The sequence below is a fragment of the Lipophrys pholis genome, assembly GCF_963383615.2.
Source record: "Lipophrys pholis genome assembly, chromosome: 1".
NCBI lineage: Eukaryota > Metazoa > Chordata > Actinopteri > Blenniiformes > Blenniidae > Lipophrys > Lipophrys pholis.
In genome coordinates this window covers 9,559,350-9,576,388 of record NC_137635.1, presented here as the reverse complement: position 1 = coordinate 9,576,388, position 17,039 = coordinate 9,559,350, and the positions used below count along the sequence as shown (strand labels likewise).

At 43.2% G+C, this 17,039-nt stretch overlaps 1 protein-coding gene across 8 annotated transcripts in view; it reads right to left on the bottom strand.

Moving 5' to 3' along the window:
• kansl1b (KAT8 regulatory NSL complex subunit 1b) overlaps positions 1–15,757 on the bottom strand; it is a 36,860-nt gene extending 21,103 nt beyond the window's left edge. For 4 of the 8 annotated variants that reach the window (XM_080476468.1, XM_080476472.1, XM_080476470.1 and 1 more), the window contains exons 1-3: positions 15,705–15,757; positions 13,791–13,873; positions 5,981–7,451 (exon numbers count right to left, since the gene is read on the bottom strand). In XM_080476468.1, coding sequence (XP_080332594.1) covers positions 5,981–7,383 — 1,403 coding nt within the window. In that variant the 5' untranslated portion in view covers positions 7,384–7,451; positions 13,791–13,873; positions 15,705–15,757. Of the gene's footprint in view, positions 1–5,980; positions 7,452–10,157; positions 10,617–13,790; positions 13,874–15,704 lie in introns of those variants that run through there. The other 4 variants (XM_080476469.1, XM_080476473.1, XM_080476474.1 and 1 more) reach the window with 1 other exon arrangement.
• Positions 15,758–17,039: the final 1,282 nt, after the last annotated feature.

The window sequence follows — 17,039 nt, the reverse complement described above, 5'->3', positions numbered from 1 at the left end:
TCTGCTTCTCGAAACACTTACTCATTCACTCACTCATCATTCACGTACAGCAACAAGAATAGCAGCTGTCATTTTCACCCCTTTCATGTCCAGATTCAAGGGTTTTCAAACGGACTCAAAGTGCTGGAAATGACCAACGCTGAAACAAGTGAGGACGGAAAGAGTCGTTTTCATTCAGCCGTCAGGGCAGGTCGCGAGCACTTCACAGGACAGCTGAGTAAAGGAAGAAGACGAGTTGAGAGAGAGGCAGACAGACGGGGCAGGACAGGGTGTGGGGTAGGAAGAACTAGAGAGGGCAAACTCAGCTAGGCGGGGGGAAGAGAGAGAGAGAGAGAGAGAGAGAGAGCTAGAGAGCTAGAGAGCTGCAGCAGTCATTACATAAAAGAGAGGGTTATGTAACGCCTGTGGGTTCGTGTTGAGGAACTTGGGTCGAGCTAAACACATCCAGATGTGTCGAGCAGGACAGAAACCTACAGAGGCGCTCACACACATTCATAAATACACGAAGCAGCGAAGAGAAAGAAAAACATAGCGAGGGCTCAGACTGCAGAGTAATGCTGAGCTATAAGCATGAAAGGCACGCTGTAGTCTCAGCCAACCTAGTTACCCTGATTCAGGAGCAGCAGGCAGACAGACATTTTTACTGTCCTGTTGCATAAAGATCACGCAAACACAGACATCACGGCCTCAACACACACTGCATGGTCTCGGCCTCCGACAAATAAAACTGTGCTAGTCAGATTATGACACTGAAAAATTTTCACTGCTGTCTCCATGAGATATTACATAAGAGCTTAGATTTCCCAAATGATCATTATTGTTGCCTCAGGAACAAGACACCACATCATACTCGTCCCTTAAACACAGAACAACCAGTGCTCCATGTCAGGAGCCTGATCCCATGAATCCCAGGTCACTTTGGAGGCAAGGAGACAGACATCCACTTCTGACGCCATTCTGGACACAACTTTCACAGACGGGCCCTGCAGCTTGAGCAGACCAACAGATGTTAGCTGGCACCCAATCCTCTAAGATACGGGAAACCACGTCTACAGCATAGACAGGGATGACAGGATTAATCCAAGCCGGTGCATGGCGTTCCAACAAGCACAACAAAGCTCGAAGAAGACGTGACACCATTGTCTGTAGTGTTGACTGCTGTAAAGCTGTAAGCCAATAATTGTTGACTATGACCAAGCATCAGTTGTGAAAACGTGGCCACACACACACACACACGCACACGCACACGCACACACGCGCGCACGCACGCCTGAGAACCTGTTTTTAACGACTATCCGACGAGCAGCAGTGGAAACGGTACATGAACAGGTTTGAACATCCACGGCTGCTTTTACTGTGTACAAATTACTAAGGCTTGTATGTGCAAACACTTGGAAACCTGTGAGCAGTAAAGTCATCTGCAACAATACAAACTTAAGAACTAGCTTATCTAACAGGGAGCCTGGTGATGGAAGACGATATTTTTGTTGAAACGATCAGATTACTAAAGTGATCAGATTAACGTGCAGATCATGACAGTCCAACCTCTCAGTCAGGAAGTAAACATGTCTGCTTAAACACGGCTAATGATCACTGTGACAGTCACATTATGCCCTCACGTCCAGAGCACTGCTACCACATGAGTATTTTTATTAAGAATTCAATAAAATGACCTCATTATCAAGCCTTTTGTCTCTGCGTCTGGGATTGTAAGAGTTTGGCTTCACTCTAATATTTTGGCAGATCAGATCAGAGAAGGTCTCCGCAACCTTTCCTTGAGGCAATCTGGTGGACTCGGGGAAATGAAAGGGCTAGTAACCAGTGGTGAAGCAAACTAACTTTGGAGTTAACACACACGCTATTTACATGAGCCGTAAAGTGTGCACCTCGCCTACACCCACACTGAGCTGGGATTGCGTTTAGCAACCCACAAGAGAATGAAGCGGTATAGAAAATACATTGCTAACACTAATTATTCATACAAGATTCAAAAGAGGTTAAAATGACTTCCCTGGGGACATCACCTGCCTTAACATTTCAAGAACATGAATGACATCAATGAGCTTAATGCACATCTTGCAGTCGTGGGTCAAGGAGAAGAGATCCAAACCATATTTTAGCATCTACTGCCTCAGATTAATCGCCGACTTTTGTCTTCAATAAAGACATTAAAGGAAGTATGCATACAACCAAGATGTGGAACTATGGTTAACTGCAGAAGCTGAAGCCTCTAAAAGCATTTAATCCGGTGGAAAATGGTCCTGCTAAAACCACTGAGGAGCCATCTCCTGTAAACAGTGACTCAGGCTGGAGGGAGCTGCTGCTTCATAATAAAAACCTTCACAGCTGCAGACCACTGCAGGCTTTTATTGTAAAGTAAGAACAAGACGCACCATGTCCATCTAGAAAACAACAGCTGAAGCTCGGTGGCTTGAGAGTATTACAAACTGATTGTTCCCATTTAGTGGAGCAATTCAGTGACGATATGAGTCACCAGTTTTATTTTGAATATGCAACCAAGTCTCCACTTATTGGAGAAATACCTCAGTCTACACAGAACAACTGCTTTCTGAGAGTATAATAACAGTCTGATTTATAAGGCACATTTAAAAGCACCACAGTGGACCCAAGTACTGTACACAAAAAAAAAGAAGAAAAAAAAAAGGATTAAAGATACAGATGATACAATAAAACAGAGTACCACAAAGAGCAGTGCTGGTGAAGGAGCTGTGTCAGGATGAGACCACATCAAATCATTACTCTGAAAAAATGTACAAGTTCAATCATTTACTAATGAGAAAATGTTCTTAAAACCAACTCCTTGATTATTTTTGGGTACCTGAACAGCAGAGATTAAACAAAGCTTTAATTCAAGAACAAGCTGTTAGCATCAAGGTGCGCTCCCGGCCCAGCACCTTAATGTGAGGAGCACACACCCGATCCGGTGCGGGATGGACACAGGCCCAGCTCATGAGGGCCGGAACTGTGCTCGGGGGCAGATGCTGCAGTATAGATATGGATTAGCTGGTTAGCTTAGCAACCTCACGTTTGACACCCCATGGGCCCAAATGTTGCAGAGAAAGGGCAGAAACGTGTGAATATAGTGGCAACGGGTCAGAAGAAATCACACTTCACAGTGGTGCTGGCATGTTGTGGAGATGGACCAAACTTGCCATGGTCATTCTCTCACTGAAAACTATGCCAAAGATGGAATAACTTGCTTTTTGAGATTAAATTATTGTTCTTGGAAGAGGATTTTGTGAAATAAATTTCCAAATGCATGCGACTTATAGTCCAGTGCGACTAATATGTTTTTTTCGTCTTCATGACACATTTTTTTGACTGGTGCGACGTGTACTCCGGAGCGACTTATAGTCTAAAAGATATGGTTTTCATGGAAAAACAGCACTTTCAAGTTTACATTTCTGTCTTGTGAGACATGAGCCTATACCTTTGCAATGCGACACCTTCAGATTTAGTTTTTAAAATTGAAAACCTATTCAATAGATGAGAAAATATACATTGATTGAGTAGAGTAATACTTTAACAGTTTAGTACATCTGTGAAGTTAATTTATTAATATGCTATTCCAACTGTGACACCAATATATTCTGTATTTTGTTTACTTTTTATGATGGCAGCATACATATGTATCTTATGAAAATCAACAACTGATATAAGAATGTTGATCACACCACCTTTTAACCAAGTGACTTCATGCATAATTTTGATTTAATAGCTTTAATAAACAGTCGATTACTTGGTTGTTGAATCATTATTCAGTGATACTCCTGTTGCAGATAGGATGATGTTTTTGAAGCCGCTCACCACAACTTCAGTTGAGAGATGAGATTACAACCTTCAACTCATAACAGCACCAATGATTAAAGATTACTGACATCGTTACTTTATTCAAAAACCCATTACAAAGTGACTTCCCAATTGTAATTACAATCAATTTCTCCAATTTAAAAATAAAATATATATATTTTTTTTTATTTAGGTTGCATTTCTCTTCATTAATTCTTATTAATGATTCATTGTTTTACTCAAAACATTGCTTGGCGGCTTCCGTCTAAATGACAGTCTGTGTGACTCATTAAATAGTTAAACTTCCTGAAACAGCTTCGTTATAAACATCCACCATACTTAAAAGCTCCAGTAAAGAGATAAAATAGCAAAGGAAAGCATTAACTCACTCCAGTTTGTTCATTTGTGTGATTTTTCTGTCTAAAGGTGAATATCTGCTCTTTTTATTTGGTACTTTGTGATCAAAACAACAAAACCACACAGCTGAGGTTTTGAGGAAACACCTGTCAATGTGTTCCTGCATTGAAACAGATCAAACAGCCGATCACTGATGTGGAGAAGAATGAAGACAACAATTGGTGACGAACCTCAAATCATTATCTGCTCCATTCACGTAAACTCAGAGCTGGCCCTAAAACCTCCTGTGTATATAATAATCTGTCCGTTCTGTTAACTTGTAGGTCACATACGCAGCACAACACTTCCTGTGTGGTTATGAAGATATGTAGGTCAAAGGTTTAAAGTCAACACGGGAAAAGACAATAAAATCTGTGTTCTCAGCCACTTTTGTTAATAATCTACAAGATCCCACACAGTTCAGTAAGTCCATTAACGCTGGCCAACCACCAGCTGTACTTTTTCTCTAACACTAATGACACAGAAATGTGCAATGTGACGTGAGCATCTCCTGGAATACATCTGCTCACTCCAGCTGACTGCACAACATGGCAAAACCAGAAAACCCACACCTTCAGTGTACGCTGACAGGGCTCTGTGGGTGCTCTGCAGGTACACAGAATGTTCAGTTTCAGTCGTCTCAGGAGGAAGCGCTCTACAACCATGGAGCTTTTTCACTTTGGAGGCTGTGCGTGCTCCGCAGGACGCCGCCCACACACTCACCAGGGGACTAGAGCTCTACCCCTCCTTGGAGTTTGACCCAACACTGCCGAGGCAGAGCAGACAGTTATGATTGTCATTAGCACCTGCTACGCCTGGGCAACAGACTGCAGGGCTGGAAACACAGGGACTTTCACTGGGCCGCAGCACAGCGCCATGAAATGTGAGCAGGGTGCTTCTTTAATGAATACAGGTGAACTATGATAACCTGAGGAAAAACTAAGCACGGCAAGAGGTTTGGCCCTGCTAGATGATATCTTTACTGTAACAATGCTTCAACTGTCTGAAAGCCTGTTTGCCTTTTAAATGTTCCCACATTTCTAACATACATTTGTAGGATGAGTAGCAGAGCTGAGTGGGACCTGAAACAATAGCTAAATCTCCTCTAACAAAGTCAAACAGCTTTATCTGCTCTGGACTCCTGTTTGGGTAATGGTTACCACCCTAGCTCACCGCAGGAAGTTTCCTGGTTATATTCCAGATTTGCAATAGAACACTGATGTTTGAAGAACCTCCGAGTTATACACCTTAGATATATATGTTAACATCTTATCAGAGTATGCATAACAATCTGAATCTCTCCTCCTCACATTGCTCACACACCGCTGTTGGGTGGATCCATTCTCTAGCCTCCACTTGTTGGACCAGTTGCTGTTACAGTGTTTGTCACCGTGGTACAAACAGGATGATCCCACAAGTGTTCGATGAGGTTGGAGTGAGGACTGCAGGCAGGTTATAGGCTTGACTAGTCACTCACAACAGCATAATCAGCTGTTTAGGCATGGCAGAGAAAACACAGCCACTCGCTGAGTGCAAGCCACATATACAGCTCTAATGCTCATCCCACAAATACATGGTCTGACAAATTTGCAGAAATTTAAAAAGGGAAAAACTTTATAATACCCAAAAGTAATGTTATGGAAACTTTAAGTACTTTTTGTGCTAGGTTTTGTCAAGCTTGTCATTGGGATTCATTGGAAGATGCGTTACACTGTGGGTGCATCAGAAGGCTATATTGGTGAATATGTCACATACCAGCCTATATTTTACTTACATTTTGACGTGTCTCTGCTCAATGTCCACTCGGGACAGCTCATCCTCTTCCAGGTCAGAGTCGCCTCCAGAACTGCTTTCCGTGACATCAGAGTCAAATGCGCTTTCTGCCGAGTGAAGGTTTGCTGATCCACTCAAGTACAGCCTCTCCAGTTCCAAGGGCATAGAGCCACTTTTCAGGAAGCGCCCGAGGCCGTCTCTGTTGTTAGAAGAAGAGTGGCGTCCGGTCCTCCATGTAGCTGTGGGGGTCGCCGCTTCCGATTTGCGGTTACTGACGATTAGCCGGCTGAGAGCCAAGTCCAAGAAGCCGCCCAGTTGCTGGTGAATGTGCCGCTCCACCTGTTTGGCCTGGACCACCTGAAGACGTTTGCGCAGGCGACGTAGCCGGCTTTCGATCTCGGCCTGGCGGCTGCTGCTGAGTAGGGTCCGCTCTCTGACGTGGGCATCAAGGCTGTCCGAAGAAGTACAGGGTAGAGGGAGCTGCTGTGCAGAAGTGCAGGTCAGCGTGCTTTGCTGGCTGCTGCCAGGCGCCTCGCTGTCGGGACCCTGTTGCTGAGTGGTAGGCGTGTGTGAATCAGCCTCATCCAAGTTCATCTGTTCAGTGGGGTCAGGGTTCTCATGGGTAAAGGGGGAAGGTGCAGCAGACTGAAGCACTTGGAGTTCAAGATTTTTTCCTTCTGTACTTTGCAAAACCCCGGGGGAATGCTTCCGTTTCAGGGTTCCTTTTACCGGGATGTGTCCCGATAAAGTAGCTGTCAAGGTCTCAGAGTCTAAGGGCAGGGTCTGGGACTGAGAGTCTGTCGCAGCCGGGGGCTTGTCACCGTTCACTGCGACCACACAGCCCGAGCCAGACATGGTGGCCAGCTTCTTGGCCAGGCCGTTGACAGGTGCCATGGGCTGGCCACTGCCGTTGGTGCTGCCACTCATGAGACTTTTGAGCTGACCGCCAGAGAGTTCAATCGCCTGCCTCTTCCTCAGGAGGAAGTCCCCTCCGCCGTTGAGCAGGGAGCTGGGCAGTATCCTGTGGCTCTTCAACACCGACTGTTTGATGAGGACTCCTTGCAGCTTGATTGACTCCTTAGTTGAAGGGACAGGTGTCACATCCGAGCACAGGTAAGAAGCCACCAGGGGCTGCAGCTTGCCCAGGGCCGAGGCCTGGGAAACGGAGTCGGCTTGGGGCTGCTGCTGCTGCTGGTCCTGGTCTGCTCCGCAGAAGTCGAGGGGGCACTCTTCGGGGGTGGACTTGCACTTGGCGGGGCCGCTGCTGTGGATGAGGATGTTGCTGGCGTTACCGTTGTTCTCTGCACTGGCTGGTGAGAGGCTGGAGGATGGGGCAGCCAGTTTGAAGCGGATGTGGTGAGCTTCGGCTGGGGCGTCGGTGAGAGCGGGCGCCATCGCAGCCATGCAGTGCAGAGGGACGGGCACCGCGGCCTGCTCCACACCACCCGCTTACTGCCCCACCTGAGGACAGCCTGGAGAGGACAACGAGACGAGAAGACGTTAGGGAGCCGTGCAGGAAGGTTTCAATCACAGGTTATAACCACATATTGAGATTGTGTAAATCAACATGCTCAGACTTTAGCTACTGTGGATTTAAATATTTATTTTAAAATGAAACCAGCAACACACAAATCTTCAAATTGTGTGAGAAGTCTGAAAAATATACCAGATGGGAATGAATAACTATCTTCATTTATTTTAAAAACAATGGACGACCCTGAACTGGAAAAGCGGGATAGAAGATGTGGATGTAGGTACAGCTGCAACAATTACATAGAAATATATTTAATTAAAATCCAATTAAGAACTGTTAGTGAGTAAAATCAACAGGTTTTCTCATGGGTTGCGAGTCACAACAAGGTATTTCCTTATCGAGCTTTAAAGTCAACAAATTTTTAACCATTTGCGGACATATTTAAAGTCCTTATCAGGTCAAGAACTGTGAGAAAATAGCTGAAAGATTGTTAGATTATCAAAATAAGTTTCCACTCTAAAACCTCCAGGTCAGACTGACAGACAAATAGGGGGGGGTTCTGGTTTACACTTGTGGCTTCAGATAAAACAAAACATATTTTCGATATCCAAAATTCATATTTCCATCACTGGAAAACATCACGATGACAGGCTTTACTTTAACACAGCAGACAGACAAGTGGAAGACTTGCACTACAGGTTCTGTAAGCCTCGCCAGTGAGTGGAAAATTACCAACCACCACCCAAAAAGGAAAGTAGCTTTTCATATACAGTGTAAATCCATAGATATGGGTGTTCAGTCTCCTCCTGTACAACATAGAGAGTCCAGTTAAAAAGCAAACGTAAACCATAAATCTGGTTAAGGGCCTAATCAAATGAGCCGGTGACTCACTGACATTTTGTTGACTTACTCGTTCACAGCGAGGCTAAAAATGATCCTGCAAATTTAACCAGGGACAAAAAATCTTGAGTGATGGAGGGGAGGATACGACACAACACAAACTGCTTGTAATCTTTCTGGCTACTCACTCACCTCAAGAAAAACAGTAGACGTAACAGCTGATTCCACTAATCACAATGTGTGAGCCTGCAGTAGCTCTCACTTAACAAACACAAAGAAATTAACAGTATGGACTGACCTTGGGGAGGGGGATGCTAACGATTCAGATGGAATAACAGCAGATATCTGGACTAAACGAATAATTCCCACTACACCCATGCCTGTGTGAACAAGCCTTTATTGTTTGCTGAAAGGCCTCGGAGCTGCTTTCTGACACAGAAGCAGGAAAAGCTGATGCAAAGAGCCAAAACCCCACTGCCCTACATGTGCCCTGTCCGTATGCAGCAGGACTCTTCACGGGCGCTGGAAGTCGATGGATTTAGGCCCGGCATTAGCCCAAAGCACATGATGTCATCCTGACTGGTTCCTGTCATTTTAAAGCCTTACAATTTGTCCTGTTAATCTTCACCAGAATACACTACTCACACACTGAACATGCAGAGCAGCACAGAGGGCGTCTGTAAGGTGAAGCATTCATGTCCTGTGTGTGAAAGTTTCAGGAAGCCTGCCTTCAAATGATTGAGGAGATAAAAGGAGCTGCATCTCCGGATCGTCTGCAGGCCTGAGATGAATGGAGGCTCAGTGTTTCACCGCAGCACTACGCCATGTTGGTATTTCCGAAACAGATTATGCAATGCAATTCATCCACCTAAACTCACCCATTCCTACAAACGCACCTAGCGGGTTTATGCCACATGGTGAGCAACCCCCCCCCCCCCCCCCATGGTAAATGCAACACCATAATTCACATGCATGCGTGCACCAGTATCTCTACGGTGTCTGCTCAACAGATGCGACAAAAAAACCCCATCCAACGTTATCCGACCATAACGTAACCAGCAAAATGTCTTCCTGGTGTTTACAAAAGCGTACAATTAGAAAGGCAGCCTGGCGCCTTCGTCTTGCAGCCTGCAAGGGCCATAACGTTATTTCACGGAGGGGGGACACAAGGGGGGGTCCATTTGTTTGTGTCAGCAGAGGAAAAGTCCGGGAAGGGACGGAGGAATATCCGCTCGGACCGTGACACTGGACACACTGCGTGCGAATGACTGCGCTGCCTCCGCGGCTGGCTAGCGTTAGCACGGAAAGCTGCTGATGCAAGAAACACAAGCTGCTGGCTCCAGACCGTGTGAGGCTGTAATAAAGCCCCGCTGCAGTGAAACACCAACCAGCCCCTCATCACCACACTCCACTGCTGTGTGTGTGTGGCCCGCTGCTTTAACCCGCTTCAGCCTTACGCAAACCTCGTTAGGCGAGTAAACATGTTAGTCTGACTACGTAACCTGCGCACCGAGTCAATAACGCCCAATTTACTGTGTATTTCTGCGTTAAGATGCGGTGCATTCGTACGAGGGCTGAGCCCAGATCCAGATATTCACATTTAAGCAGCAGTGCTGACTTCGGGACTTATTTTAAACGATCCATTGCGGAGCGGAGACACTGTGCATCGTAATCACCGCAAGAAATAAATACACGCAGCCCGTTTTAGGTGTACGGCGGCCGCGTTGAGGCGTCCCGGAGCCCCCGGGGCCGGTGGGGTGGTGGACCGGGGGAGAGGTGAAGGCAGAGCGGATAAAGTGTAGAAGTTGGGAGTAGACAGTGCCGGAGCTGCTAGCTCGCTAACAAAGAAAAAGGAGGAACCTACCACGTGACGAGGTTGCACTATCCGAGGGAATTTCGGCAACAATCCCCTGCAGTTTGGGTGGGAAAAAAAAAAGAAAAAGAAAAAAGCTCCCCTCGATCACTCTGCCATGAATTATCAGAATATAGTGCGGGCCGCGGTGCGGAGAGGGCCCGGGGCTCGGAGCCGCTCGCTCGACTTCGTTCCGGATTCAGCAATGGGCGAATCGCCTATCTCCACCTCCAGCTAGCTGCCTCGCCGCTACCGCCAAATACCAGCACCAGGCCGACAAACCGGCCTTTAAAGCCCGATTTACTTCTAATGTAGGCGTTTCCGGGACAATCCTTCACCGAAAAGTCCGATTCCCGGTGGCCGAGAGGTAATCCAGAGGACGGTTTGTCGACAGGCTTTTTCTCTCGTTTTAGGGAGAGACGCGGAGAAAATGGCGGCTAGCTCCTCTCTCGGATTGAGGCTGACAAACATAGAAGGGCTGCGTGTGTGCGTGCGCGCGTGGAAGCGTGTGCACGTGCGCGCGCCTGTGCGTGTATGTCGGTAGGCGGGAGACGTTCCTCCTCGTCTCCACTAGAGTAAAGGGCAGAGCGACATCACAGCAGCAGCAGGAGAAGAAGGTGCAGGAGGACATCGTCTGATAACAACTACAACTACACACCTCTCGTCACAACGTCCATCAGACCTGCTGCTGGAAACATGACGGGAATACCCGCAAACTCTTTAACAAACAGCCCTGGGATTAACAGATTACTCGAGTCCAAACAACCACCTCCATTACATTATTGACAAACATTTGAGATAAAATTGTTGTTTTTCTGGATTCAAATCTTATTCATATACAATTTTAGATTTTACTAAAAATGAAATAGGAAAATATTATTTGTTGTAATATTAAAAAAAAAAGTCATCAGACGAAGTAACAAAAATAACATTTTCATTTTTTACAATAAATTCAATGCTTTTATGAAGAAAAAGGTCACGTTTTGAATAAAAAATAAATAAATCACCATGTAAGATTTATTTAGTTGTTTTTGTTTTTAAGTGCAGGTGATTTATAATAATCATTTTAAATGAGCAAATACTACTTAAATATAGATACACAATACAACTAAATAGAATAATTTTAATGTAGATATGATTTTATTGTGCTCTAAATGTTCCTTTTTTTTGTTGCGTCCTTTGCTTAAATTATAATTAACAAAGACTTTTATTCAATTATTGAAACTTTATGGAAGAAAATTTGTATGTTTTGAATCAATAAATGCAATCGAGCATTTTTGTATTTAAGTTACTGACATGTGACTATTGTATTTTTCTTTTTAAACCAGGAATGTTTTTTCAATCAACAAAATAAATTAAAATGAAGAATATTTCAATCCTAACTCTTGATTTAGCAAAAATGATGTCGTAATAAAATGCAACTTGTTTTTATGAATCAGTGAATTCATATGTTTTGACATCTAAAAGACAATTTTTCACGCACATTTTGGTGTTTGTGAATTAACAAAATGTTCAAATAATAAACATTAACATTCTAAGAATTAAGATTACTCAGATATATTCTGGAGTTTTGAATTGATGTTGTTACAATTCTTTTATGATCTACAGGTCTAAATATTTTTCATGAAACTCTTCGTGCTGTAAATTGCCAAAATAGGTCTTGTAATCATCAGATGAGCAATAATGAAATAGTCCTTTTTGATGACACAATTTGAATTGGTAATAGACAAAAAGGTTTTCTGAGTGAATGAGAAATTAATTTAAAAAAATAACATTTCTAAATTAAGAATATTATTTCCACTCATTTTAGTATTTTTTTTACCAAAACATTTGTTGTACTTTTTAAAAATAGAGTTTTCAAATAAAAAGTGAAGTCACTGTGCTCGTTTTCTTTGCATTAATAAATATACATTACATATTTCATTTTGTTTTACAAAACATTCAAGAAAAACTCATTTGGAAGAAACCGCTTGGCTTTTACTCATGAAGGTTTCATGTTATATCAAACGACATTCACTCATTAAACAGATTTTTTAAATATTCAACAGTATTTCTTGTCTATTCCACTAATGATGACTGATCATTTTAATTTTCTTCTCTTTATATTTTGGGGATTTTGTCTACCTGCTTCTTTCTTGATGTTTTGATGTTTGTAATATTTGCTCAGGCCACAACAATAAATATCAGATATAAAACACCAGATCACATCAGGCAGTTACTTTCCACATTAAAAGATATGATCTGTGTGGTGTAATATGGTGAAAGCTACAGGAGGAGGATCTCCACCCCCAGAGTAAACTGAGCCTCAGTGGATCACTTGTAACCTGAACTGGCCCACCCACAGCCTCCTTCATGCAGTAGCAGCCCGCGGCCACCTCAGGGCGCTCTTCTTCACTGGGTTCAATCTGCCCTGATGTAATATAACACCACACACTGTGTGGGAAATCAACAAGGGCCCGGACGTTAAAGCAGGCCTGTTTATTGGAGCTGTAGAGTTTTTCTACACTTTTTCTGGAGCGAAGCGCTGGAAGCTTGTCTGTACAGTCAGACGTGTTTTACAAATGTCCTTTTGTAGTAGCTCATACTGTCACTTTATACTTGAAAATAGATTTATATACACACATTTTATTTTTAGTGTCTCCATGAGCGCTTCCTGATATATTATCTGTAATTTCATACGCCAACACTCCTCATTGGAAAATAACAGAACTACTATTCAGTCCACTAATGAGCCGTTAAAAATAGATGTGGTTTTGTCACATGGTGGTGGTTCTATGATTTTATGAATGAACTGTCAACTTCACTGTTTCCATTATTTTGTTTTTATGTGTAAAACTCAATCAGATTTTTCTCATCAGTTTTTCTTGTTGATGTAAAAATAATATTTTCTGTGTTTTGAATTTTTCTTTCAACATATTTTCTTCTTTGGCGATTGAAAAAATACCTCATGTGTTTTAAGTGTTGTTTAATTGTTCTATCATAATTTGGATAAACAGTGGTTTATCACTTGTTTATTCCATCCTGCAACAGGTTTGTGTTTCTTAAGCCAGAGTTGTAGTTTGAAATGTTAGTTACTGTGATCTGAAAAGGACTCTGGATAAATAGCTTGTGAAACCTTGTTGGCTGTCAGCTAATAAAGATTAATGCAGAAACTCTTTTCTTAACGGTCCTGCATGACTGGGAGTTATCAGGTGGCCAGAGACCACAGTCTGTGTGTGTGTGTGTGTGTGTGTGTGTGTGTGTGTGTGTGTGTGTGTGTGTGTGTGTGTGTGTGTGTGTGTGTGTGTGTGTGTGTGTGTGTGTGTGTGTGTGTGTGTGTGTGTGTGTGTGTGTGTGTGTGTGTGTGTGTGTGTGTCAGAGTGAGTCTAGAAATGAAAACTGAAGGTAATCTCTATCTACATGAGGAAAACTACTCATCAGGATGGGATCGTTGAGGTTTGTCATCATTTTCCAGACGAGCTCCTTTATCCACGACAGTTAAAATCTAGAAACATCCATCATCCGCTCTTCACGCGCCACATGTGTCAAGCTTTTCCAGCTCCCCCTGGTGGACGTAATCCACACTGCAACTCCTGCGCAGGCCTGCAGTAGAGTCGCATCCTCCAGAGCACCAAAGACACGACTGGCGCTAACGTGGAGGAATACCTTCAGATCCATAGTGGAGATTCTCCGTTCGGTAATCCAACAGGCCATAATCCCAGCGACCACCGGATGGACCAACACGCCCCCTGAAGCAGAAGAAGACACTCATCAGTTTGTAGAAACTCACTTTCTTCAAGAGGAAATATTTGAGAGTTAATCTGCTCTGCTTCCTTTAAGAATCCATCAAAATAAAGCAAAATGTTTTGTGGAAAGTTTAGAATTTTTTTTTAATTTTTTTATATGAGCCAAAAATAAATAAAAATAAAGACCAAAAAACAAGCTGAAGCATTAGTTCAAGAAAAGCTTCACCACACTGTGGCAATATCTCCCTGTGTGGGAGTTCAGATGTCATGAAGGTACTTCAAGAGAAAAATAATGTGACGGTTGAATATTGTCAATGAAACACTTTATGTCCACTACGTTCTGTCTCAATTTGACAAATTCACTATGCTTGTGCTGCACATATTTATTCTGGACAATTCTATCCCATTTCCATCTCCAATGTGCATACCTCCCAAATTCACCTCGAATTTTTAAACATTGAACAATGTTTTTAGTTCACTTTAAGACTGACGTATTCACCGCTCATACCGCAGTGACTCAAACTGTTAACTGAGCTAATAAACATAGTTAATAGTTATTAATACTCAGTGTCACATTAAATATCACTGTATTGATGAGCTTTAAAAGAATGTTTTTATCCATACTTTTAAGAACAAGTTAAACGAGTGATTGGTGTGCCGTAGTTTTCCCCTGTCACACTGCAGTAATGGGATTACTTTTCGATGTGGTCGTCCTCCCATCTGACCCTGTCCAACATGGACTAAACTTTTTAAAGTTCGATACTGTTCTGTGTGCAATATATATTTTTCTTTTTTTTTTTATTCTGTGCAACATTAACCTTCAGTTCAATCACTGCCAATATTATTATAAAATATCGTCACTGTTATTATCTTGTATCATTATCGTTACTGGTTTTAATACATATTATTATAATTTTACTGTTTATTTTCTTTTTATTACCACTTACTGCGCAACGATGTAAATGTCCCAATTGTGGGACAAATTGAAGATTATCAATCAATAGGCTCACTCTTTGAAGTGGCTGTCCTCCCTCTCTGGAGTAATGGGATTACTCTGTACTTTTTTAAATAGAAATAGTGAATATAGCACTTTTCAGAAAAAAGTCAAATGAGTGATGGTCAATGGTGCGGCTGTAGTAGTGGGATTACTCTGTGGTGTAGTAGTACGCTCTCACTGGCTGTGGTAACGGGATTACTCAGTACTTTCTTCATGCCCTGGGTGTTTTACGTGCAGTTTCCCTGCAGGTCCATGGTGAGAGACACTGACTGGAGGTGGAAAAGATTGAAAATCATCAATGCATGAATGGGAAGCGGCGGTGTTTGAGCCAGCGGAGTCTCCTCCTGACGACCAGAGCTCAGTGGATGAAGTTGTCGCTGGTTTTGTTTTGGTTCCGAGTCTCTGGGAGTCCGGGAGGCTTCCAGGCTGCTTCAGCTCCAGCTGGCATGCTACCGCTAACAAGCTAATGCTGCCGCACGAACATTCATAATGAAAAAGTTTTCTGTGTTGAATAATGTCAACAGCGCGGATGGAGAACGGGGAGCCCGCCGAAAAGGCGTGTTTTGCGCTGCTTGCGGAGTGAGTTTTCGCGCTGTGGTGATTTTTAAGGACGTTATTAACAGTTTGTGTAGTTGAAGCTAATGCTAACGGGCTAACGGATGAGCTAGCGGGCTAAGCCCGCTGCTGCCTTTTATTACACATTTCACACTGAAGTCCACTTTAAACACGCGGCCTGCGACAAACCGCCAGTCGCTGCTTCAGTTAGACAGAGGTTTTCTTCCTGACAGGCGAATGTTTTGTTAATTTAGAGAGAATAAAAAGATAAATGTGACTTACCTGCCGTCCTCTCACTAACCGTTCACACTCGATAACATCCCGCCCCCTGCGCTGCTATTGGTCACCGCTTCCCAGCCGAGCTTCCTATTGGTCCACGGCGCTGTCCGTCTTCTGCAAATACCCGTACAGCGGAAATGTGGATGAAAGTTCAAAGCACGAAACTTAATTATCCTAAAATATTGTTATCACGTTAAAACAGCCCATCTCGACCTAAAATACATTAAATCATGAATGAAGTGCAGCTTTTACTGCGGCTGCGCACCGCGTTGTTTACTCCGCACGCTGCGTTTTGACTGGAAGTAACTCACCTTTCATGCTTTGTTTTGTTTACGGACAAACGATCTTCTCGACAAGAAACAGACACAGATTATCACGGACTAAACTACAGTCACTCTATTCCATCTGATCTGATCTAATCCTGCATGTCATGATGAACAGATTGCAGTGGAGGTGGCGATGTGGCCGATCCGGGTCTCAGTGTCCCAGCTGCAGAACAGGCCAGCAACAAGAGATCCAGTTCAATATGAGAGAACATAGATCCTGTTCAATACGAGAGAACATGGATCCTGTTCAATATGAGAGAGCAGGCTACAAGATATCCAGTTTAATATGAGAGAAGATAGATCCAGTTCAATATGAGAGAAGATAGATCCAGTTCAATATGAGAGAGCAGGCTACAAGAGATCCAGTTCAACATGAGAGAACATAGATCCAGTTCAATATGAGAGAACGGGTGACAAGAGATGCAGTTTAATATGAGATAAGATAGATCCGTGTCAATATGAGAGAGCAGGCAACAATATTAAGTTTAATATGAGAGAACATAGATCCAGTTTAATGTGAGAGCAGGCAACAAGAGATCCCGTTTGATATGAGCGAACAGGCGACAAGAGATCCACCTCAGGAGGAGTTTATTTATCTATTTATCAATCTATTCTAATACAGAGCTGAGGGGGGAAATGTGCAGGGAAGCAATAGTCATGAATGCATCTCCGAATCAAACAGGCTGGACTGGTGAGCACCAGGGTTCAGATCTGCAGAAGTACAAAAATCCTCGATTCCGAACTCCCTGAATTACATCAGTGGTTAATAAAATGACTGCTTTCAGCTCCACAGCAGTGGGATGTAATCAAAGGATGCTTTTTAATATTTAGAAGAAGATGGATGTGGACATATACCTGGAATAGGCCTCAAGGTTTCACCTCTGCAGGAGGCCTGAGAAATGATCCACTAATAAATGAGCATTTCTCCTCTTTGTTTCAATCATCCTGGACTCTGAGGTCACTCAAAATAAAAACAAAGTGAATCAAAAGCTATCGCCATCATTTCTACAGC